The sequence below is a fragment of the Ursus maritimus genome, unplaced genomic scaffold (assembly GCF_017311325.1).
Source record: "Ursus maritimus isolate PB19 unplaced genomic scaffold, ASM1731132v1 scaffold_3, whole genome shotgun sequence".
NCBI classification, from domain to species: domain Eukaryota; kingdom Metazoa; phylum Chordata; class Mammalia; order Carnivora; family Ursidae; genus Ursus; species Ursus maritimus.
Window position 1 is genome coordinate 18,730,700 of NW_024425563.1, and position 26,301 is coordinate 18,757,000.

The window sequence follows — 26,301 nt, forward strand, 5'->3', positions numbered from 1 at the left end:
CCACTAGGCTATAAGGCCCCAAGTGACCTGGGCCTTGTATCTTCTATTCACCACTGAATCAGCTTGCCTATCCCAGTCCTGGGCACAGAGCAGGTTCAATGAGTGAAGTGACAGAATGAATGAAAGACACATAACCTTGTTTGCTTGGTGTCAATTTCATCCTCCTCTTTCCCTTCATGGGAGCTCTCATCTCTTCCTTTTTTGTTGTTTAGTATTATGGATTCCTCTCTAATAATTTAAGTATAAAACCAGTCCTTTCCTCAAATCCTTGACAGCAGTCATCCCACAGTTTGGAGCCCACGATATTTATTATTTGTCCCCTTCCTTTTTTTTTTGCACCCCTTACTTGTCAGACAACCCTCCTGAGCTCTGGCATTTGTTTTGTCCCTGGACTGTCTCTAGTCTGAAAAGAAGTTCCTAAAAGCTCACAATTCCTGTGTTCTCCTATGGAGTGTATTTTGTAGTTTATCATATCACAACAGTACTTAAGTGAAGTTGATGATTTTTCTTGTTGCAATTTCAATTAGCATTTATAAAAACCTAGAGTATACTCTAAAATGTCCTCTAAAACTAAAAGGCATTGGTTTAAAAAAAAAAAATCTGAGCTTTTCAAAGGGCTGAGCCCTTTAAATATGGCAGTCAGTCCCCTACAAAAAAATGGGAGCCCCATGCCAGCCTTTCTGTGATAGCTGATAGAGAGTGAGTACAACCTCAGGGAGTGACCAGCTGGGGCCACAGGGTGCTGCTTGCCTCCCCCTGGGAGCCGGCTCCTTGTTTTTCTAATGCCTGCCACCCTAGCATCTCAGAGCCATCCCTACACGGACAGCATGTGAAAACATATTGAAATCCTCCTCAGATCACAATACATCTGTTCTAAGAGGCTGGATGAGAGATGCCAGGGGAACATTAACTCAGAATTTCCTAACTCAAGTGCAATTAAAATCTCAGCCACAGTGAAGAATTAATGTAGCCCTTTGCATTTTAAATACATATTTTAATTAAATGACACCCATCTGCAGACTATGAGACTGCATTTTTATTGAAGATTTCAAATGATATAATCTGTTCCTATGAAGCATAAATGGCTTGGTTCATGTTTCCAGAAACCTCAGAAGAATTATATAGATCTGGCATCAGCACATGTGGTGACACTCAATTTTGCTTAAATTTAAATCTGTTTAACTTGCATGGTAAGTGTTGTTTGTGTGGTAAGATTTAGATTGTGTATAAAAGTGACAGAAAATAAGAGCACAGCCCTTTAAATGTCTTGGATCATTTCTGCAGCGAATCTGTCCCAGGGAACGCCGGGGTCAAGGGCAGTGCATCCCTGCCCTGGCTAGAGCTCTGTGGCCACGGTGATAAGCTTTTAACTCATTTCGCCTAATGAAAAGCTTCCTCTAAGGTGAAAGATATGCTAATGGGCCTAACAACTGAAAAACAGACAGGGCAGCTACCTGAGAGCGGCACAATTCCATGCCCCGGGAATGACTTCGGGCTGGTGTCAACTTTCAGGAAACCGAACTACCCTCACAGGGAGTAGACAGCAAATGCTTCCCTTTCTCTTCAGCGCGGTTATTCAGTATCTCTGCTCTGTGTGGCTGTTTCACCTGTATTTCGACATTAACCATGGTCTACAAGATAAGCCCCTGAGAGGGCAGGACGGGACCCGGATTCTGGACCTGGCTGCGGCACCCCCTGATGTGGAGAGTCAGACGTCTGGCTCTCAGTTTTCCTGTCCTCCCACCTGGCTGGCGTGCAATCAATGCCAGCTGTTACTGCAGGTGAGAGTCAGGTCTGGGACTCACACCGTCCCAAGTTCTGGTCCTGGCTTTGCCACTTACTACCTGCATGACTTTATGGAAGTTGCTCCATCTTTTGAACCCTACTTTTGTCAACTAAAAATTGAGATAAGATGATGCTTATTGCATTAGTTTCCTATCGCTGCTCTGACCGATTACTACAGATGCAGTAGTTTAGAACAACACACATTTATTATCTTACAGTTCTGGAGATTCGAAGTCTGATACGGGTCTCACTGGGCTAAAATAAAACTGAGGTGTCAGAGGCTGTGGGTGACTTCATTTCTTGGTCAGTGCTAGCTCCTAGAGGCTGTCCACATTCTGTGGTTTGTGGCCCCGTCCTCCATCTTTAAAGCCAACAACGGAAGGGTGAGTCCTCAAAGGGCATCACTCTGACCTCTCATCTGTCTCCCCTTCACTTTTAAGAACGCTTGTAGTGACACTCGGCCCACCTGGATTATGCAGGATAATTTCCCTATCGCAAACTGAGCTGAGTAGCAATTTTAATCCCCGTTTGCTGAACATATTCTGGGGGCTAAGATGTCAACACCTTTTGGGGGCTACATTCTGCCTACGTACTTACCTTCAAAGCATTATAATAATTAGAGATAATGTTCTAAAACTCCCAGTTTAGTGTCATGTGCATAGTAAGTTCTCAGTAAATGGCAGTGTTCGTCATTGGAGCTGCCTAGTTTGACTAAGGTCCTGCCAATCTTGGAAGCTCTGTTATCTTATAAGACAGTGAAATGTTTCGCTAATAGCTTTATGTTTTGATCATAAAGAAGTAGGTTCCAAGTTCTGATCATATATTTGTAAACATTTGTTAATGGCCAGAATATTGTAATAGCATAATATCTGACTTTCTAGTTAATCTGTTGGTAGAAATTTAAGGCAAGTTAAATCTTCTGCTGTGATTATTATCCTCCTAGGGGGATTTGCCTCAAAAACTCTGTCAGATAGCTTGTGGAAATATCTTAAGAGTGAACTGCTTATATTATTACTTAGGGGGGTATACTGTTGTAGCTCTAAATATTAAACACGCTTGAATTATTTTACCAGTTTTCCTCATGTGTATTTATTTATGCATGCACATATAATATAAAGGCTTAATATTTCATTATATCTAAAGCTTAGTAAATTGTCAAGGTTCTACAATTTCTTATGGAAGTAGCTGAGAAGCAGAACCCAGTTCTGTCTACTCTGTGTTAGACATCCTATTGGTTGTAGTAATCTGATAGTCATTAAGAAACCAGAAAACATCTTGACTAAGATAGTGTGTCCATAAGCAAGGCCAAATATAGGGAGGCCACCTGAGATCTTATTAAATATTAGATAGGAGAGTGCTTATTAAATATTAGATAGGAGAGCTCTTATTATCTCATCCAAACATGAGCAAATAAATTATGCTGGTATGATTTGGGGTTGGTGGGCAGTACTGGGAATGAGGACAGAATACAGTTAACTCTTGTCATCAGTTTCACAGGAGAAACTGAAGGTCCAGATTCCAACAGACATTTGGAAAGTCTGTTTTTGTCTAGTTCCTGGATGTCAGGAAGACTGGAACTTTAGGGACAACGGGCTCTTCCTTGACAGGGTCTACCGAACATTTTCATGCAGGACTGTAAATTATTCATTACAACTGATCATGAATTTAAAAGTGAAGACCCAGGGAGGACTTCTACTGTAATTGCTTTTTAGTTCACTTTTTAATTGTAATCAAAGCTAGAGATGCCAATAAAGTCATTTTTATAAGCTTTTCCAGGAGGTAAACACTTTTAACTCTTCCAGTTAATTTCCACGGTTCTCAGCCTTCCATAGTTAAGGAATTTGTCCGCTTTGCTGCTCCTTGATTTTCCACTTCTCGGTGTTTGTTGCCCTCCCACCAGCAAGATGAGGACTTAGCTCCCTCCACGTATGTGACTCTTCCCACTGCTTTCTTCCTACCCTTGCGTCTTAACTTTGGTGAGACCTATATGTCATGTTGATGTTTTTCTAAGTGCCCCTGACATCTGAGGCTGTGTGGTATTTAGTTTCCCCCCACTGGACCACACATTTGTTTCCTCTGGTGCTAATAATAGCTTTGTTACTTAGTCATTTGCTTAGTTTCTTATGTATGCAGGGATCATTCAGCCCCAAACACTTCCCTGATCAAACAATTTCTTCTCTCCATAAATCCAAACACACCGGGTGTTCTGTCAGGATCATCCTCCTGAACAGGTCTTCTGAGACCTTCTGAACGTCGCATCTCTGGGCCACTTACTCCCTATGCCTGTCGCATAGCCGCCCTCCTTGGCATCTCCTGTCATTACCACGCTCAAGTTCTTTCTCTGTGTTAACAATCTCCGTTTCTTCTCATCAGGTCTTCCTATTTTTATGTAAACTCTTTAAGTTTTTGTTCTTCCCTCACACCGAACTGACAATTTGGTTAGGTACAGGATTTGAGGTTGGAAATAATTTTTCTTAGAACCGAAATGGTATTTTTCTACTGTCTTCCAGCTACCAGTGTTACTTCTGACGAGTCATTGCTTTTCTGCTTCTTGATTTTTTCTAGAAACCACTCCCCTAGCCCCCCCCCCCTTTTTTTCCTGGACGGTGTAGGGTTTTCTCTTTATTCTGAGGGTTCTGCAGTTTTGTGATGACTGCTTTGGTAGGAGGAACCTCATCCATTAAGAGACTCTGGTCTCACTCAATTTGAAAATCAATGTTTTTTGCTTTGGGAGGTTTTCTTCATTTTTCTTTGATGTTTCTCTTTATTTCTCTCCTCTCTCTGTGGCCCTATTATTCAGCTGTTGGACATACTGGACTGCTCCTTGGGTCCTTTTTATTTTTGCCTACTTTCTATTTGTCTTTATGTTGTCCTTTTTGGGGGGATATTTCTTCAATTCTACCTTCTAATTTCTGGTTAGGGACTGTAATTTTCACAAGTTCTTTTGTGTTCTCTGAATGTTCCTTTTATATAGGATACTACTTTGTTGTGGATGCAGTATCTTCTCTTCCTTCTTCTTCTGGGATACTAACTCTAAGGGGTGTTTTAATGTGCTTCCCCCCACCCCCGGATAATCCTTGTTTCCTCTGAGTTATGTTTTCTGTTTATTTTGGTCTCTGTGTTTCATATTATCTGGTTTCCTCAAATGTCTCCTGTCACTGGCTATCTGATCATATTTAAGTGGGACTAACTGAAGTTTTGTGTCTATGGAGATAGTACTTGTGGACTGCGGTCATCATGGTAGTTGATGTGGTTGGTCTGTTTCATCGGGGAACTACAGTCGTCAGTGTTTTTGGGTTTTGTTCTTGTTTTTCTTCTCCTGGGCCACTCAGATTCTTCAAAGACTTTCCAGTCTCTTGTCTGAAGTTATATACCTGGCTGCCAGCCACTCGGGGAAGGAGGCAGGTCTCAGCAGTCATTAATGTGAACTGTGAATTAGCTGCCCTAATTTCAAGATGGTAGCCCCACATTCAACTATGACTTATGTCTCGCAGTCCAAGGAATCTCTATTTTACCATTTTTAGAAAACAAACCGCCAGTGCTCTGTCATGATTTGATAGGCGCAGTGCCACAGCTATGTCAAAGAGGGGAGAGAATCTGAGAGTGAATGTCTTACAAACAGCTTCCAACAAGTCTTCCTGTCTTCAGCCCCATCTTCATTCTTTCTTTCAGAGGTAGTTAGCTATGCCAATTTTTTTTTTTTTAAACGTAAGTTGTATAACTTCTTACTCACTACGGGTTCAGAAATTAGCTTTCTTGGATTTTCTCTTCTCCTGTTGTCTTTGTTCCTGTAGACAGGAATTTTATTTTCCCCTTTGCTTTGTATCAGTGTGGTTAATGGAGGAAGGACAGATAAATTTGTATGTTCATGCATTACTTTTTTTTTTCCAATTATTTAAGGTTCATACTAAGTGACAATTATTAACTTTATCATTGGTTGGACCTGGGGTGTATTTTACTCAGAATGGCGTTCTTCCTCTTCCCCCAATCTATAGATCCATCAAATTTGCTGAATGTCCCTCCTAAATTCTAATTCTATGCCAGTGTCTTCCTTGGCAAACTGCATGCCTGGGTGCATCAAAGCGATATTTTATGTAAGAAACAGGCAGACCTCAGGCATCACAATTGATCACTGTTATCCTTCCTACCTCAATGTCTTGAGAAGAAATCTGCTAGGAACAACATAAAAAATAGACGTGGCAGCTTTTATTGCCTCTTCACAGCCTCTGAGTCCCTGGACATGAAAGACTCATAGCTAAGTCTACGAGTTGAGTTCAACACTAATCTCCAGTTATGGCGTCGAGTCTAGAAGGTGCTCTGGTTAGAGTAGAAGGTGGAGAGCTTAGAACTCTGCTTGCCAGAAACCATTGCTCTATGGCCAAAAAATTGGGGTGCCTAAATCGACAATTTATTAGTCTATGGAGTAAACTTAGAATTGTTTTCTGAGGAGGAGTTTGACTCGGTCTATAGCTTCTCTTTTAGCCCAACTCCAGACAGGCTTTTTTCATTGGCTTTCACAAATGTTTACTGGGTCTATGCCACAATATTACCCTAGTGAGAGAGGCTATTCGTGTCTATACTATAGCACTAAATACAGTCCTATCACATTATCTTAGACATACACTCAGGGTAAGTAAATGTTAGAAATAAAAACTAGAAAGTTATTGGTATTGTAGGGGTAGTAGGTGGGGAAGAAAGTTCTCTCTCAGACTGCTGCATAGGGGATTGTGTTCTTGTAGTCATCCAGATAGAAATATATACTTCTCCACCAGAATAATAATATTAATGGAGGTTAAGGTCAATTTTTTGGTCCATTTATGCTAATTGAAACAATCCACATTTTTTCAGCCCCTTCTATGTACTGGTACTATATTAGTTAGTATAAACAGGAAAGGAGCCAAGTCCATACTTCCAAAATGCTTACAATCTGTTTGATAAGGCTGATATAGAAACAGATAAATGGCAGGATACAGTGTGTAAAGTGCTAGAGATAGCTCTTGGGTATGAGAGAGCTCAGATGAAGGTTACTTAACTCAGTCTGAAAGGACCCACAAAAATTTGCTGTAAGTGGTGATGCTTAAGCTGAATTTTAAAAGAGGAATGGGTGAAGGAGAATGGGAAGAGGTAGGAGAATGGGCATTAAGTGTGGGGGAGACAGCTTGAATAAAGATAAGGGGCTGAGAAATGGCATGACATTGCAGGAAGACTAAGGGCAGTTTGGTGTGGATACAGACTATGATACAGAGATACAGATTGTGATGAACATTCTAGGTCATGTTAAGGATCTTGGACCTTGCCCACAGGATGAAGAGAAGCCACTGTAGCAAGTTGTATGGTCAGATTTGCCTTTAGATAGATCACTCTGGTATAGCAGTTGTGTAATAGGAGGAGAAGAATGGAAGCAGGCTACTGAGAGGATTCGGGTGAGAAACAATGGAGGTGTAAATTAGGGCAATGGCAGTAGGGATGAAGAAGAAATGACAGATGTCGAAATATTTAGGAAGTAAAATCAGCAGATCTTCACAGCAACTATCAAAAACAGGCATTATTATTGTACCTAATTTAGAGATGAGATAATTGAAACTCATAGAAATTAAAAATCATGTCGCATATCCCATAACCAGAAATAACAATGTTTCCATGGGAGAAGTGCATTCAGACTTTTAAAAAAGAACTTCTGGGGGCACCTGGGTGGCACAGCGGTTAAGCGTCTGCCTTCGGCTCAGGGTGTGATCCCGGCGTTATGGGTTCGAGCCCCACATCAGGCTCCTTCGCTATGAGCCTGCTTCTTCCTCTCCCACTCCCCCTGCTTGTGTTCCCTCTCTCGCTGGCTGTCTCTGTCTCTGTCGAATAAATAAATAAAATCTTTAAAAAAAAAAAAAAAAAGAACTTCTGGATCGCAACACATCAGTTGGTGAGTGAATATTTGTGCCAAAACAGGTACTGAAGGAAAGATTAAGGAAAGACCAGTCAAAGTAAAAGGTCAGAAGGAACATTTTCAGTAAGTAAAATCCACATTTAGCAAGGGATAAAATAGGTATGTAATTAAATATATTGCTTTAAATAAGGGCATTAGAGGCTAAAAATACTATGAAAATCCAAAGGTAATTGTACCGTTTCATCTTAGGAGAAATTCTTAATGGAGATAAATAGATGACTTGAAGGGAACCTTCCTATGCTCTGTAAGATAATTGTGTTACTGTCAGTGCTTGAAATGAAAGGAAGAAGAAAGGCAATGGGAGTACCTGCAGATGTAAGACAAAGGGCCAGCTCATCTGTAGACACAGATTTACCAGGTGGTTCAGCAAATAGAAAGGTAGCAGATTTCCGGCTCTTACTCAAGTGCTTTGCTAATTTAATTTAATGTGATGAAATATTTACTGAGTACCCGCTATGCTCAAGGAGCTATGCCTGAACCAGTTCTATTATTGATACCGATAATTATACCAGCCTTGTCAATATCTGTATCAGCATGAGGAACTCACCGGGCCCTGTGCAGCACACCCAGGTTGGCTGTGGTTTCTACGCAGTGCTTTGGTTCACAATCCGAGCCGATGTGGAGTGTTGATGAGGGAAAGCAGTCTTAGTGCGAGCTCATTTGGCAGTGGTGGCCGGGTTGTTAACTAATTCACATAACTAATTCAGTGTGGAAAGTAGGAAATTAAGTGAATTGCAACATGGGTAATTGACCCCTAATGAATTCAAGCTAAATAGCTATTTTCACTATTCTTGTTTCTCAGTATATTACTGGGATGCATTTTTCAACCATTTAGATGTTTCAAATGGCTCTGCTAAAACTAAAAGAAGCTCTGTGATAATGAAGCCTTTTTGTAGTTTCATGGTGTATGTGAAACCTTAAGTGATCCTCGGTAAAAGACTGGTACACAAAGAAAGTCAGGGAATAATCAATTAACCAAATAGTCGCTGCAGAAAATATCATATTAGCACTTAAAAATCTTAATCTCCTAATGGAAAGACCAGAATGGCTTGAACTCTTTGCACTCTTTTATTTAAAAAAAAATTTTTTTTTATTATGTTCAGTTAGCCAGCATATAGTACATCGGAAGTTTTCGAGACTAAAGTTATACTTTGCCATCAGGATTTTATTGAAGACTGAAGACTATAGTGAATAAAAATCGAGTACTTTAAAGTTATGGTAGATATTTTAAATTAATGCATATATGCATTTATTTATTTTTAAAATTTCTCTCTATATAGCATTTAGGAAGTGTAGGTATCCTGTACACCATCCTAAGGATATTCAGGACTACTCAGACATTTAACAGTCTATAGTTATTCTGCTTTTAAAAAATAAAAGTTTATAAGACATCTAACTAAAAAAAAATTCATATGCACAATCAACTCAATGAGACATGTTATAATTCCCAATGAGAAAGAGAATGCAGTTGAACACAGACAGGAGCCCTTGATGCCAAAAGGACTCTGGGCTTGGATGGCCTGTCATTTTTGTTACAGTTTTTACTAAAACCACCATACAGCAGCTTCTTCATTCCTATGTCTCCTGACACACTCAAGTGCACGTTTACAGAGAAAGTCACTTAATGAGAGCTGAGGTTTAACCTGAAGTTTTGCTTGCTCTGAACCTGAATAAATACCCCCTTACCCTATGCCTGCCTGAGTTCTATGACCATATGGCTTTTGGGAAGCTGTGAAATGTAAGGGCTCAAAGCCTAATTTCAAAATGCAACGCACCAAAGACCCCGTGACAGTGAAATTAAACTCAGGCAGAATGGCCTGGTTAATAAGAGGTAGGACAGGAGAAGGGGGGAGACAACTGGACACAGACCTGGGCATTTCACACTGAGTACCACTCTGGGAAAATAATGGCAGCAAAATGAAAGAGTCAGAAATAAAATATCTTCAGGATGACCAAGAATGGGGGAAACAAGCTTTAAAGAGAAGCAGCAGCAGGGAAAAAACCCTGCCACCGACGAGCGATCACTGCTTGCTAGGCACTGCGTCAGGTGTTATGCATACGTGAGCTGACTTGATCCCATGAGCAACTGGTCACATAAACAATCCCACGGATGATAGTGAAAGTGCCTTGTCCAAGGCCAAGCTCATGCTTGTCTGTCGAGTTACCCTGGTGCTGAGGAACAGTAGTAAGGCAGGCGTAAAACATCAGATGTAGGTCTTGCCTCAATATTCCATGGGTAGGGCAGGGTCAAGAGAAGAGAAAATCTGGGTAGCGTGTTGAAGAGAAGCAGTGCTCCCACTTGTTTGTAGGCGGAGTTTCCGGCCACTGGTGGTGCGTGTGGCAGCCATCTGTCCGTCAGTGACCCATGCTCCGCTTCCCGGAGCGAGGCAGATACGGCAGCATATGCAACAGTCTTCTGTGGGGGCGTTTCTCTAGCACACTTCCAAGATTTCTGTGAAAAGCCCCAAGGCTGCTGGCTTGAGAAATGTGGTAATTGGGCTGTGGTACCTTTAAACAAATAGCACGAAGGAGTTTTCCTCACGCTCCCTCTTTCAGAAGCAGGCATGACAGAAGTTCCGAACATCTCTCTCTGAGTAAAGTTTGAGCAAATATTTTTCTTCATAAAGCTGACCCTAAAGGATGGCCTTCATGATTCCTGTATGAAGAGAGACTCTGATGCTACTTCTTGTTTTGATGCTTACAATAGTAATCCATAAATCTTGAAATTAATATTTTGGTAAGGATTTCTCTTGTGCTTTCGCAGTATCCTGGTATCACTCTTTAAAAGACTGTACCGTAAAAAGTCAAAGCCTTGTCATCGCAGTCCTTGAGTGAAGTTCTATATTGCCCTAAAAACTGTGAAAGAGACTCTCTTGGAAGAAATGGACAGGTCCTCACTAGACCCACAGAGTTTCCAAAGAAGGAAGAGGACATGTGACCACTTTATTCTGATCCTTTGTTCAGCCTGCCTCACCTAAATCTCCCAGAGATTCCTCACTAGAAAGAGAAGATGCTTAGTTTGAGTAGAAAACAGCCCTATTACATGACAGTGTCCAACACAGAATCTGGAGTAAAAGGTAAACAACTAAAACACTGTATTACAGATCAGTTCCAAAGCTTGGAGAAAGTAGATGCTTCTTTTAAAAATAGTTCACTAAGAACCACAGAGAACTGAATATTTTTCAGACTTAGAACATTAAGATTCTCAATAATGAGCTATATAGAGAAAGCGATATTGTTTGAATTTGCATTTCTCCCCGAGGTATTAGGCTAATGACTTTATCATTTTCCTTTCAGGAAGTTGCTCACATGAAGACGATCTTTATATAGAGAGACCCACTTACGTAGCTTATCACCACCTTTACTGAGGTTCCATAATATAATAATTCTGATAATACCTTGGCTTGTCTTCTAACAACATCAGGCTTCCTAATACCTCATCTTTGCCATATGCTGTGTGTTTGAGAAGAATGAGGCTCCAAAGAGATACAGAATACACATATTATAAAATAAAAAGAATAAAAAGAGGAAACCCTCAATTGCAATTAAAATGCAGTAGTCCTCCACGACATGTCCCAACGCTAGTTAATACAGACATTTCCAATAACTTTAATCTTTAAGTGGCGATTGTCAAAAAAAAAAAAAATCAAGTTTGCGTTTCTTAAAAGACAAGAGGGAAGAAAATGACTTGTCATATCTGACTGGTTCGGAAATATAAAATCCAATTCTGAAGAAGCAGAGATAAGGAAAGTGCAGCGGAAGTGCCATCAGCTTAGCAAACACTAAATAATGAACAATGCAGAGACTGTCCAGCATGATAAAATACTCTATTAGAGGGACTGTTTTTAAATGAGTGATAATTGGGGCCCATCCACAGTGAAAGGTTATTGAATTTTTATCTGTAGCAAGAAGCTTTTGACAGACTTGCTGAAAAGTCACCTACAAATAGTACCTCCTTTAGATGAATTTGACCAAAGGGGTTTTCCAGCATGTGACATCTTTCTGACATTTACAGGATTTTTGCTTCCTTGAAGAATCTGATCAGATATTCTTACTTTCTAGAAAGACACTTAGGTTTTTCATCAGTCGTACAGAAAAGTCCTCATTATTCTTCCTTTCATAAAAATTGGATTAAGTTGTTAGTTAAGGATTCCAGTCAAATCCACCCAGGATTCAATGAGCAGAGCTCACAGACGTCAGTACACAGAATTAACTGCTGTTAGTAAACAACACTGTGCCTTGGAAACCTACACCTGATATGTACCTGTATCTCCTATGAAGGAGGAGGTCTTTTACATTTTTATTCTATGATTTATAATACTGGACATACATTTAGAGTATTGAATTTAAGAAAAGTAAGAGAACCTTTCCCTAAATAAATGACTACAGAATTGGGTTCCAAAATAGATGCTCATTGCGGATTGGGGTGGGGAGGGGGTACAGCTTTGAAGCTTCAGCTTCTTAAAATGGGTGGAGTGTCAAGATCACTTACCCCCACGTCCCCATTTATATATTTTATTTATTTATTACTATTATTATTTTTAAATTTAAGTAGACTCTACACCCAGCATGGAGCCCAATGTGGGGCTTGAACTCACGACACTGAGATCCAGACCTGAGATGAGATCAAGAGTCAGAGGCTCAAACGACTGAGCCACCCGGGCGCTCCGACCCACGTGCCCTTTTAAAGCTCACCCGGTGCCATTCGCGCCGGGAGCGCAGCATCACATTCATCTTGTTGTAATTTTGGGAGGCAGCTAAGAGGAGCATTACCCCCGTGCGGAAACAGAGGCACTGAGTTGTGGTTTCTGAGGCACACCAGTAACAGGTGATTATGTTGCTTTCCTAGACACTGTGGTCTGCACTCTGACAAAGATTCTGTCACTGTCCCATTTTGACCTTGGGCAAAATGGTCAAATTTCTGTTTCATGACCATGCTTTGTAAAACTGAGAGAATGAAGGCTGGCCTGTCGACTACAGCTTGAGGCAGGGATAAGGGATTAAGAATTAATGATTACAAAGGACCTTGAAAGTATGAAATGCAGTCTAAACACTGAGTCCATTATCAGCACGGTGACGCCCTTTGGGACTGTTGCCTGCACACACGATTTGCACAGAGCGCCCCACTGCCACACTTTACTGGGGCTGGCAGTCTGGAAAGGGTCCTTATGCACTACTGATTAATAAGTAAGCTGTCTGAAAAAGCCTATCCAGTTTACATTTAGAGCATTTTTCTAAATTCAATCTCCACCGATGGTGATTTCTTCCATTAAATCTGGGCCAGCCCTCTACCCTCTTCGTTTTCCCTGTCAGGATTCGTCTCTCCTACCCGCTGCACTTTGCGGCATCCCTCGACTTAGTTTCATGGCTGAAGAAATTAAAAGACACTCTCTTTTTCTAGCGAGGCGTTCATTAAGTCATGGTTAGTGGGCTTATTTCAAGTTTTAAAGCACCCAACTATCTCAGGGCTTCTCTAGATAAGAGCTTAGATTTAATAGTACAATCCATGCCTTCAGGTACAATCTTTCACTCGATTCTCATTGTAAGAGGCTTCTGCATTTGGCAGCTAAATCAGTCCCCTTAGATTTTTTGCTCAACTCCTACTGCCCTAAGCATGGTGTTGGCTCAGGTAATCCTGCAGCTGCACTGTTCTCTGCAGTCTGACTCCTCAGCACGCCATTTTAGAGCCCTCTCGTTTCCCAACATCTTCTGGCTTCCCCACTTTCCTCAAGATTTTCAATTTTATTTCTTCTTCCTGTTGCCATTTTATAGTTTTGTTTGAAGACACAATTGTTCAGTTGGAAGCTCCCAGCCACCATACTTAAGAATCCATGATATTTCCATATTTTAATAAAATATTTCCCTTCTGGATACAAACGGCGTTTTCAGAGAAACAGCCCCATAATTCTTTATGGACAGGTACTTAGAGCTCCACAATTACACTGAAATGCCCACAGCACTAGGCTTCCGTAGCTTCACAATTGATAATCACCTCTTTGCCGAGGGAGGTTGGGCACTGCTTTCTAATCAGTCCTCAGGACAGGGCAATGAACTCTACAGATGACCAGCTGACTGACAGGAAGGGCACTGTTTTCGGTTCTGTCTTTAAATAACAACTGAGCCCTCTTTTCATAGTTTTGAAGAATAAAAAGGGTATCTTTCGGCGATTCAACTTTGGCTTCTCAGATGGGCACTTGTAGACAGAGGTGACTCTCAGATGCAGGTCCATTCTCAGACACATTCCCATGACCTCTGAAACACTGGGGAACTCTGTGCAGTGAGAGCCATGACTGACTAGAAGTGATTCAGGAGCACAGATGTTAGAGTTTGAAAAGGAACCACAGGACTTGAGATCACAGAGAAGCCCAAAGGGGCGAGAGGAAGGTCAACACCCAGCACTAAGGGAGGAGAGTGATGAGAGAGAGAGCTCTCGTGAGAGAGTTGAGAGTAGGAACCCCAGGAACCCCATACTGAGTCCCCGTGCTGTGTAGCACACACTGCTAACAACTCCCAAGTTCATCATCTCACTTAATGGTTACAGCACGCTGATGAGATTGTGTCATTGTTCCTATTTAACAGGTAAAGAGACCTCTTTAGCTTGGAAAGGCTAAATAACTTCCCTACGGTGACACAGTAACTTGCCTCACGTGTCTCTAAGTGGATCTGACTTCAAAGTCACATATGTGCTATAGGCCTCCTAGACGAGGAGAAGTATGGGAGACAGTCTATAGCTTAAAAGAGCATCACAGATGTTCAGGGAGAGGCAAAAACAGTCCTGCTTTAGGAGCCGTGTGAGGGCACTCAATGAGAGGAGAGGGAAAAAACAGGGCAGAAAGGTTTAAGAAGAGGACTAACCATTGTGAATCAGTATTTAAAAATGTACTCAAAGCAAAGCAACATGGGTCAGCCTGAAGCTGGGACGATAATCAGCAATGATAGTGCATAACGCACCAGTATGGAGAAGGAGCTAGAGGGGTCCAGATGGTCTTCCTTGTAAAACGAGAGAACCCCCAGCATCTCTACTGTTCGTAACAACAGGGTTTCAAGAGAGTCCTAGGAATCAGGTGAATACCCTAAGCACAGGAACTTTCCACGCAATTCCTTCCTAAGATGAATTTCAATCAGTTTATAAATAACAGAGTACAATTAAGACTGAAAAGGAACAAAATGGAATCATCATAAGACTATCATTTGGTGTTTTTTACTCCTACAAAACATATGATTAGTTGTGAAATTGGGTACAACACGGAAACATACTTGGACATTATTCTAAAAAGTGATAAAAGCTCATACAAAAGTAGAAGTAGCGTCAATTAAATAAGATCAAAATAAATTTAGACTTGGACAGTGCGCAGGAAACTCATGATGGAGTTATAAGACCAATGGTAATTTAATTTTTTCAGTAAAAAGCATGATCATGAGGGGCACCTGGTGGCTCAGCCGGTTAAGCAGCCAACTCCTGATTTCGGCTCGGGTCACAATCTCACAGTTGTGGGTTCAAGCCCCACATCGGGCTCCACACTCAGCGTGCTGTCTGCTTGAGATGCTCTCTCTGTCACTCTCCCTGCTCACATATTCTTTCTCTCTCAAAATCAATAAATAAAATCTTTAAAAAAGAAAAAAAAAAAGCACGCTTACGAAATTAACCAAGGCAGTGAACGTGGACGGTATCACCAACAGAGGAAGGAGGATGGAAAGAGTGAAGCCACAGAAGGAGATTCAAGAAAATGACAACTAATAAGACCAAAAACTGACGATGGCTTGGAAAGCCTAACCTCGGAAAGATGATCAGAGCAACTGAACATGTAGAGTCGTGCTAAGCAATGCCTGACGGGGAGCTGTCTGATAACAGTCTACAAATATTTGAAACTTGTAAATACTGCAGCAAGAGAGGAATTACCATGTGTGGAGTTTTAATTAAAAATAATCAGATGAAATTATGACAGGGAAAACTCTGGCTTAATAGTTTGACAAATGTAAAGCTGAAACAGGACAGTGTCCCATGAGCTCTTGCCTAGGGACATTTTTATTCACACTTGTGTCAAGGCAGAAAAACATACAGCAGTAGGTATGTGTGTGTGGAGGGGTCTGCATTTTATCTTTCATTTACCAGTAAGGCAGAAAAAGCCCTTGACAGTGAGCTCTAGCATGGGAGAATTCATATTCCGTCTTCTAGAAAACGATAAATTATAGTAGGCAACGCATAAAGGCCTCCCGGTATGCCACAAAACCATGCACGTGAGGGATGGGAGCATACAGACACCTGGAGCTTTTCCATCCTTAATTTCAGTTATACAATTGACTTGTACACAATTCCGCATTCATTTGATCGGTTTGGCGATTGCAGCCTTTTGTATTAAGGGAGACAAGGATTCCTTGTGCCCTTCTCATTTGGCTGGCTTGAGAAGGGTAAGAAGAATGTTTTTTATTTTTACCCAAATTTGAGACACAGTTTGACTAGCTCTAAAAAACTGCGAAGCAGAAGTGGGCTGTTGTCCTGACTCTGGCACAGACTCAAAGTATAACATTTTGTGCCCGGTGCTCTTGTCCAGAAAATGGGAAGCTATGTTAATCCCAAGCTTTTGAGAATAGAAGAGCTGGCAAAATAACTACAAATAATTTCCCCAATAGAGATATGAAGAGAAATTAAAGAAGACACTAGGGGGGCTCTCAATCTGTGGTTCTCCATCCTGGCTATTTGTTGAATCACCTGGGGAGATGATCAAAAGCACAGTGGTCTGGGCCTCCCCCCGCCACCACGCCGAGGAGTGGGGAAAGCTCCACAGGTGATTCTAATAGAAGCCAAGGTTGCGAACCAATCCTTTAAAACAGTGGTTCTCAGCCTCTGATCTGATTGGCTCAGGGATGCCCAGGACACATGTTGGAACAATGAAATGGAAATGACAGTGGGGCCCAGCATCAGGATTATAAAAGCTCCCAATTGATTACCATTGGTGGGTAGCCAACTTTGAAAACTGCTACTCTGCATTTCCCAGGAAGCAAGTCTCACTCATATACAGGCTTGGAGTCAACACTGCATGTTGACTTTTTTAGGAAAGAAAATTCAGATAGCTCTTTTCATCTCAGCATGGCTTTGTCTGAAATACGGTTGCGTACGTTTATTCAGGAGTGTTTGGCACATATGGCAACTAAGAAGTAGCTGTAGGCCCTAATCTGGTGGCTCAGGGTAGGAAAAAACAGCTCCTCCCACACAGAGACTCTCAAGACCCATAAGATTATAGAATCCAAATCAACTGTATAACTGTTTAAGGTAGACAACTACTTTCTTTAGCAGCTATTCAACTTGTCCAAACACTGGGCTTATAAGAGATGCATTCATCCTGTTAAAAAATAGTCACTAGAAGGATAAAACACACAAAGCCATTTGTGGTGGAAAAGTGGAAAGTCGTTCCAGAATTCAGAAGGAACTGTCTGGAGAGGGCTACATGAATTGGAGGCAAAGAAATCAATCCCGGAACATCATCAGTGATAAGTCACATTGATAGGAGTTATTCCTGAAACAATTTGATGAGAATAGCCTTTATCTCTGTGGTTTTCCTTCCCAAAACCCATAAGCCCAATCTAATCATGGAAAGAGATTAGGTAAACCCATATTGAAGGACAATTCTGCAAAATACCCAACCAGTTTTCCTCCAAATAGTCAAGGTCATCAAAGAGAAAGTAAGTCTAGGAAGCTGTCACAGCCTAGATGAACTTAAAGAGATATAATGACTAAATACATTATGATATCCTAGATGGGATCCTGGAACAGAAAAAGGACATTGGGTAGAAATGAAGAAAATTCTAATAAAGACATTAGTTAATAGTAAGGTGTCAATATTGGTTCATTAGTAGTGATGAATGTACCATATTAATATAAGATGTTAACAGTACGGGGACACTGAGGGTGATATGCATGGAAACTCTGTACCATTTCTGCAACTTACTCTGAATCTACAACTATTCCAAAATAAAAATTCTAATAAAATCAATCCCTGGACCCCCACGATGGACATATTAGCATTTGACAATGAACTGAGGTGCGGAATTCTATTAGAGTCTTTGCGAACCGTGAGGAAGGTGCACAGTCACTGGAGAAGTGTCAGTATCGCAGCCCAGTTTGAAACAAGCAAAAAGGAAACCACAGTCATTTTATATTGATGCGAACATTTCTAAAAATGATTGAACAAATCAAATAATCAACCAAATTGCAACAGAAATCATCTGATGGTGTGCACATTTGCCAATTATATGAAATTACATTCCTGCAATAGTAAAACATCTGTCCTGGCCTGACTGTGTGGGGAGAAATCAAAGATTCTGAACAAATTATATAAATATAGCATAGGACAGTGTTTCCCAAAAGTCGTTCCACGGAAGCAAAGTCCTGTGAGATGTTCTTCGGAGAGAGAATTCACTGCTAAGTTTGGGAAACACTGCATTGCTGTCAATGTGGCTAGCATGACTGAGGAGCTGAATTTTTAGTTTTATTTAATTTAAATTTAAATAACCACCCAAGGGTAGTGGCTACTGTACAGGAGAGCGCAGTGTCTAGAATTTATTATACAACATGGCAACAAGACAGGTGGAGTTTCTAAGTTAGCAAATACTTGTAGAACAAAAACAGAGTGACAAATGTGAGAAATGTGCTATTCTCAACGATGATGAAATCTGAAAGGGATATGTGCACTAATCCTGTAAATCTAAGGAATAGAAATCCTGGTTATACACTGGCAATGATGATGAGAAATGATCACAGGTTAAATGTTGGCATTAAAGCGCTTGCATTAAAACATATGATGACCCTCCTGGGCGGTTTAATAGAAATACGGCATGAATGGCCCTGCCAGCCCCGCCAGTACTGACACTTGGTTCTGGTCAAGACAGCGATGTAGTGGAGAGAAAACTAAACTGGGAATCTGAAGACTTGCTTCCATCCCAGCTCAGGCACAGACATGCAGTGTGGCCATTCTGAAGCCTTAATTTCCTCATGTGCAAAATAACAGAGTTGGACTAGATGATTTCTAAGATCACGAGCCATAATTCCATTTCAAGAAAGCAGTATAATTTGCACACGCATATTCATGGCAGCACTCTTCACAATAGCCAAGAAGTGGAAACAACCCAAATGTCCACTGCAGACCGACAGATTAAAAAAAGGTGGTAGATACACACAATGCAATATTATTCAGCCATAAAAAAGAAGGAAATCCTGTCACATGCTACAACATGGATGAACCTTGAAGACATTATGCTAAATGAAATAAGCCAGTTGCTAGAAGATAAATACTGTTTGAGTCCACATATATAAGGGTATCTAAAGTCAAACTCCTAGAAAGAGGAAGTAGAAAGTGGTTACCCAGCACTGAAATGGAGAATTATTCAACGGGTATAGAGTTTCAGTTGTGCAAGATGAAAAAGTTCTAGAGACCTGCTGCACAATATTTAATACTACACTACTGTACACTCAAAAATGGTTAAGATGGGGGCGCCTGAGTGGCTCAGTTGGTTAGGCATCTGATTCTTGGTTTTGGCTCAGGTCATGATCCCATGGGTTGTGGGATGGAGCCCCCCCTGCTTTGGGCTCCATACTCAGAATGGAGTCAGCTTGAAGATTCTTTCTCTCTGACCCTATCCCCACTGGTGCATGCTCTCTCTCTCTTTCAAATAAATAAATCTTAAAAAAATGGTTAAGATGGTATATTTAATATTATGTATTTTTTTACAATAAAAAACAGATAAATAATTGTAAAACTAATACTACAATTCCTGAACCAACTCCAGAAACCAAAATTATGACATTTACTCACGCTGGAGGTTAGAGGGATGTTTTAACCTTTCGGTTGTTCAGCGTGGAAAAGACGAGGGTATTATATTTTATTGCTTATCATCCACGCACGTGGGCTCAGCAAGAAATTCAGCCATGGGAACTATGAGTAGAGGTGGGTAGCCTGGGTCAAAGGAACCTACGGTAGGGCCCACATTCACAAACAGCTAAGTTCACCAACCAAGAGAGTGTGAGTGAACTTGGGCCTGCTCTGGGCTCCTAATTCTGCCATGTTTGAAGTTGCCCTTGAGTCAGAGACTGGGATTTTCAGGCCAGAAGTCTTTAATACCTAGAGATGGGCAGATAGCGGCCAGGGAAGTATTTTCAGATACACGTAGTATTTTATGGAGAAAATATTCAACATCTAATTTCTGAAGAATAGGCAGAAGAGGGTTAGACTGAAGCAAAGGGACTTTTCAAAAAAAAGAAAGAAAAAAAAAAATGACCTCCCAGATGGTAAGGTTAAAGAGTTGAATATGTAATCAAGGAAGTTTTAGGATCTCTAATCCTAGAGATTTTTTACAGAATCCAAGACAGAGAGGAGGCCCCCTGAGGAAGCAATGCAGACAAAATAAGCCCTTGAGCCCCTCCAGTTCTCCATAGCCTGTTTTTAAAAGCCACACATCTCTAAAACAAAAGGATACACTACAAAAGAAAACCATTAATGTTCAAACTGAATACACTCCAACAATTTTTATGTAGGTCACATTTGCTGAGAATTTTCTGAACCGGAGCAGTTCATCTCAGAGTCTTTGTTTAGGATTCTTACACATAGCAGATAGGACAAAGGGCAGATGTTATCTTGAGTCTGTACTACAAGGTTGAACTTGTGATCCATGGGGGAAAATATGTATAAACCGAGATCCTGAACGCCCAATGCTAAATATGATCCTGCTCAACTTCTTTGCACTGAAACCATGTTCTGAACATAAAAGGAGTTCTAAAACAGGGAGTGGGAGACAGAGACTGGGTTGCAGATGGGGAGAAAAGCAGAGGCAGAAAACAGGCTTATACAAAGAGAATCAGGGAGAGCCCATGAGAGAAGGGCAAGCTAGGTCATCCAAGGCCTTTCTGGAACTGCTTCTGGAGCTCTTGGAAAAATGCTTTTTTTGTCTGGGATCAAATAATCCTGGGGCTGCTGGTGGCCAAGTGGCCAAGGATGTTGCCATACAGAAAGTGCTTGACTGAGATGGAAAGCAATAAAGAGAAAATACCAAGAGACAGAGGAAGGGAGACAGAAAGGTAGGGAGAGAGAGAGAGAGAGTGCACAAGAGAGCACGGGCAGGTGTATAAGCATGTCTGTGACAGGATGCTATCTTGTAAACCTGGATCCAGCCATACCTGAAGCCTTCGGTGTACCAGTTTTATGCATCAATGCATTATTTTTCCTTTAATTTGTCTCCTTCTTTCAATGGAAAGAATTCTAAGTAGAATAGGTATGAGGAAGATGAGGGTGGTGGGGGATACCAGAAAAAAAGGAGCAGGAACCAAGGACTGCAGTAGGATGAAAGTAAGAGCAGTGCCTCTGATGTAGTCAGGACCTCTCTGAGGCGAGGAGACCCTTTTAAGTGCAAAGAGACAGAATGACATTTAAACAAACACTAAAAGACACAGCAAAATCACCTTTGAAGAAATGGTCAGCTTTCACCTCTTGGACAAATGGGCAACCATGCCCTGCCACGGAAGTGCAGTACTCTCTTCTGCGTGACATGAGATGTCCTGATGGATGACAGGCCTGCTGTAATGTTTGGAGAGATCTTCTCCTACGAAAATCATTTCCTGCAAATTTCCTCTACTCCATCAACATTAATAGCTTCGTCATGATAGCAAAGCCACGTATTTACCAAATAGTTAATAGAATGTGGAGCAAGAAATAAGCCTAAAATCTTCTTTTCTGGATTTCTTCCCATCCTGCTGAGTATCCCTGAGTGCTAGATAAAAGGCTGCCATTTTCTTCATGTTACCTACTCTCCAGATTTGGAAACACTTTTGCTGAGGTAATCATTTGGTTCACTTTTCAAAGGAATAATAAAGAGCCATCCCTTATTCCCTTTCTAGAGTCACACGGACATGGGGCAATCAAAGTAACCCATTATCAGAGAATTCCCTGCTTTGCTCAAATTATAAACATCAACGGGCATCTCTCCTGGGAATTCAAAGAACCGCTGAGTGTGGGTGAGCCAGGCTTGTTGTTAGCAGAATGAACCAGGTTCGCTCAATGCTTTGTTTTAGCAAAGACAACATAAGTAGTGATTACAGTTCACTTGGGTTTTGTACTGATCGTCAAGATGCTGGCAGTCACTTAAACCACTCACTGGGTGGAATGATCGCCCAGAAAAGAACTGAGAGAGTTCAACTTACATTATAAAATGCAACTGAACACAGGAGACAAAGTATTAACGGGTGTGGTAGAAGAGATCTTTGTCAGAATAACAGAGATGATTAAAGGCAAGAATTAGACATCAAGTGTATGGGGCACTCTCAGTGACATGAACACAACAGGTAAATCGTGCAATAACAAAGTTGAGCATAACTCAGAGAATATCTTTCTCTTTCTGAAAACAGCTGATGTCAGGTTACCCTGTGTGAATCACTCAGGGGCTTGCTGTAGAGGTTATGGACTGTTTTGCTTTGCAAAACCCTTTTCAAATGGACAGAAGAGAAATCTGGAATGCTGAGCCACTGTTAATAAGAGACTGCATTATTATTTTTTTTAAGAGACTGCATTATTAAATATTAGATGTTGTGGCCTACCAAACAAGAGGACCCCTTCCAAATGTCACTAGTCAACTGACCCCAAGCAGCCCTGCATTTGTAGGGGTCAAAGGAAACTGGGGAAAGAAGCGTGTGATCCTTTTACAGAACTGATTATTTGGCAATTAGCAAAAGGGAAGTTAGCTCTGACTTTCATTTTTGGTGGAGTGAGGTGGGGCTGGGAGAAAAACTGGATAATTTAGACTACTGCTTGTGACAGACTGCCTGATACTCACAGGACTAGAAAGTTGAGGGCCTTTTAAGGGTATCTCCTGATGCGGATCTGCTCAGACCCCTGAGCCCAAACCATCCTATCCCCCAATCTATCCTTACAGACGCTGAGACCACGTATGTAATTTTAGACTCAGATAAAAAGTAATGTTAAATAATTAGCATAAAAATAAAAGTATAAATGAAAAGCAGTATTTCAAGAAGACTTCTAAAGCAGAGATATAACCTTGCTCAAAAGCCCCCTTCCTTCTGTCCGTTTTCCCCCACCCACCACTGAGCTTCAGGGTAGGTACGTAAGTAGCACAAGGAGGGTTTAGCAGTGAGCATTTAAGGGATTCTGAGCCTCCAGGGGGCACGTATTTCAGGGAAGAATTTACCCCTGTGAGCTTCATCCCCACCTCTTCCATCTTGAGCTGGAAGCCGTGGTTAACCAAAGCATGACTTTTCAAGAGACAATGATAATAAATAACTTACTCTGAAGTTCACAGTCCAAACAATGAGGGCTTTTCCCTTCTAATTATCTCCTAACAGTTAACTCTAATATTAAGTTCAAAGCTGATTCTGGTTCTTTCATGTTATTGCTGTTATTTTACTTTTTCCTGCTGTTTATTTATGCATTCAAATCTGTCAGCATAAACATTTTTTAATAAGCTTTATTCCTTCTTCCTATCGTTGTTTCTTTGCTTCTATTTTAACGACCTAACACATACTTCTGAACTCATGCTTTTAAAGTGCCCTAAAGCATTTATTTTATCGCTAGTGAATAGAGTGTATGTGCCCTAAAGTTTTCAAAACTATTTTTCTCGGAGTCATTGGTCCTCAATAGAAAAAAATTTCCCATTTTTATTTCATATCCTATGCCTTCCATTCCTTGAATTCTGTAAGTTATCTCTCAGCCATCCCTTTTCGGGAATCACTGCTTTTCTCATAGTCTCTATTTTCTAGCACCTTCAGTCACTTCTATTATTCTCTTGTTAGAAACACTTTCATTAGCTTTACGGCCGTTAGAGTGAAAACAGCAGCCGTGTGCTCAGCTCTGAGGCAGTTTCTATCCTTGAGAAGTTGTAAGGAGGACAAAGGTACTGTTTTCTGCTCTGGAGACACAGTGGTGCGTTCTCCCAGGATTTTATGTTTTGAAGGTTTAATATCAAGCTATGTGAACGTGAACCTTGTTTGGCTTTCCATGCTCCGCACAGGAAGCCGAGATTACTTTCTTTAGCAGAATCACAAAGTATGAGAGGTGCAGCCAAAGCAGAATTCTTGCACAGGTCTAGCACGGCCCTTCTGACAACTTGGACGTGTATACACACCTGCGTTTCAAAGGAAACTACTCAGTCTAGTTCCTTCCACTGTCCCCACAACCGCCGCCATCATAGATACTTACTCTGGGATGTAGAAAGATTGGAGAAAGCCGACTTTGTTCGACCGGCTAGCCACTCCAGGCTTTCATGCATGTTGGCCAAAGCTTTGAGGTCACTGACATCACGGAGGATGTCTTGCGGAGGGATTAACTTATCACCGAGGTTCCCAATAAGAACTTCCGACTCCTTGCCAAAGGCTGCCCTGAGAAACAAAGCAGAAACATACTTCACCTACAGCACGGAAAAGAGAGGCGTGGGCAATACTGTTTCAGGCAGGGCTAGCACATGGTTGTTATCTGGCAGTATTTCGTAGCATGCTATCTTTCCTAGGTTTACTGTTGTGAGAAAACTATCATATACCTGCTTAAAATTATTCCAGCAGGAGAAACATTGTTCTTAGAAGAATGAAGTTTCCCTGATGTTCATACTTGCAACAGGAACCAGCATGGGCCTCACCTGGAGAGTGATGGTCCCTGGGGATGGCTTTGATGCACGCCCTCTTGTGGGGTTTTTTCTTGCCTCTTCTGCTATGGACGTTGCCCAACAGCTTAGGGCGTGAAAAATGTACATGTTTTGAAGGTTATTGTAATAAATAAAACCACCAGGTTAATCGGCTGGAAAATTTTGTTAAATGTTCAAAAGCAAAGAGGGTTCAGTCTCTTTAAGAGAGCAGATTATAGTTGAGGTCGATGACAGGCCTCACTCATTCACTCACTGACTTGGTGTAAAAGGGACCCGAAGCAAACTACAGGCTAAGTTAAGGTATGTACTATTCGAAAAGAGAGACCAATAAAAATCAATGCTGGATACCTTTACTGACTGGAAAAATACAGTCAGGTGGTCTTTGCACAAAGCCCAGTATGTTCATAATGTTCGGGGGGGGGGGCTGAAAAATCAGATTCTGTGGGGTAACAGGAGGAGGGAGTCGGAAGTGCCCCTAGAGACCATATGGTGCCTCCACTGCCCAGAGGCAGAAACGGAGACTCAGAGAGTGAACCGTGGTGCCCACATGACACACGAGTGGCAGAGCTGGGACTCTAATTCTCACAGCGCCCTTTCTTTCAGAAAGACAGAGGGCTGAAATGACAGAAGACGCCTGAGGATGCTGGGGAGAAAAATCCTGTCTTTTAGGGAAAGTCCCACGCAGGTGGGGACGCAGAGCCACTGCCAGTGAAGGTTGGAACAGGCACCTGGAGAGTTCTCTGTAAGTCCCAAAGCTTTTTAAAACTCAGAACACCTTAAGTGAGCAGAAGCAAAGGCTTTAGTTAATAGCTTCCAAGCCAGCGGTGATCAGTAACAGGGGACACGGAGTCAGGACGATGCTACACAGCGGTGTGTAGTGCCCCGCACGATGTCAGATGCTCCATGTGGAAAGAAACAACTGCTGTGAATGAAAAGCTTATTAAAAAATGTTTATGCTACCAAGGAGTGACTCACCACGAGGCTTCTTATTTCAACGGAGGGTTACGTTGTTTTAAGGGAAAGTCATACTTGATTGACTGAGTTGGGTAAGCGGTGGTCACGGAGCCAAGAGAGACTGAGCGCAGGAACCGGAGTGTGCATACAAACCTTACTTAGGGGACTCGTAACGGGTCTTGGGGTGGGACCCAAAAGTCTGCATCTCCAACTAGTTTCAGGCTACTGTCTGGGAAGCACGCTTTCTTTGCATACTCAGAGTTAGAGCACAGGCTTCAAAGTCACACAAACCTGGTGCTGAATCCTAACTCTGCCATTTACTGTGGGACTCGGTTTCACTTTTCTGAGCATCGTCTGCTAGGGGTGAGAGTGCTGACCTCAGATGAAGTGATGTAAACATTGCAGGGGACCTGAGAAACCTTTACTGGGGCGCCTGGGTGGCTCAGTCGGTTAAGCCTCTGTCTTTAGCTCAGGTCATGATCCCAGGGTCCTGGGATCGAGTCCTGCATCAGGCTCCCTGCTTACTGGGGAGTCTGCTTCCCCCTTTACGCCTCCTCCCTGCTTGTGCTCTCTCTCCCTCTCTCAAATAAATAAATTCTTTAAAAAACAAACCAACCATTACTGGGACAATTTCAATAATTCCAAAAGTAGAGAGAAGGGTACCATAATCCCCCACGGGTGAGCCTTCTTTTATCTGTCTTTATCCATGCCCCATCCCACTTGGAGGATTTTGAAACAATCATTCAGGTGATATGAGGTGCATGACCCAGTGCGTGGAACTTGGTGAAAGCTAACAAGCTATAGTTATGATCACTCTACAGTCTGTTGAGATGGCAGGTTTATTTGGCGTCAACCTGGAGTAATGCTATGATGAATTAATTGAAGTAGATGAGTGATCAGAAGTCAGTCAATTAGATCTCAAGGACCAGTTTTACAAATGGAACCTTGTAACATCATAGCAAATGTCACCATGTCTCAGAGTCCAGACT

The 26,301-nt window shown here is 41.6% G+C and overlaps 1 protein-coding gene across 1 annotated transcript in view; it reads right to left on the minus strand.

Moving 5' to 3' along the window:
- Window positions 1–26,301, minus strand: part of EXOC4 (exocyst complex component 4) — a 716,010-nt gene that overhangs the window by 83,171 nt on the left and 606,538 nt on the right. Inside the window, exon 14 of the mRNA XM_008707579.2 lies at window positions 23,920–24,098. Coding sequence (XP_008705801.2) covers window positions 23,920–24,098 — 179 coding nt within the window. The remainder of the gene's footprint in view (window positions 1–23,919; window positions 24,099–26,301) is intronic.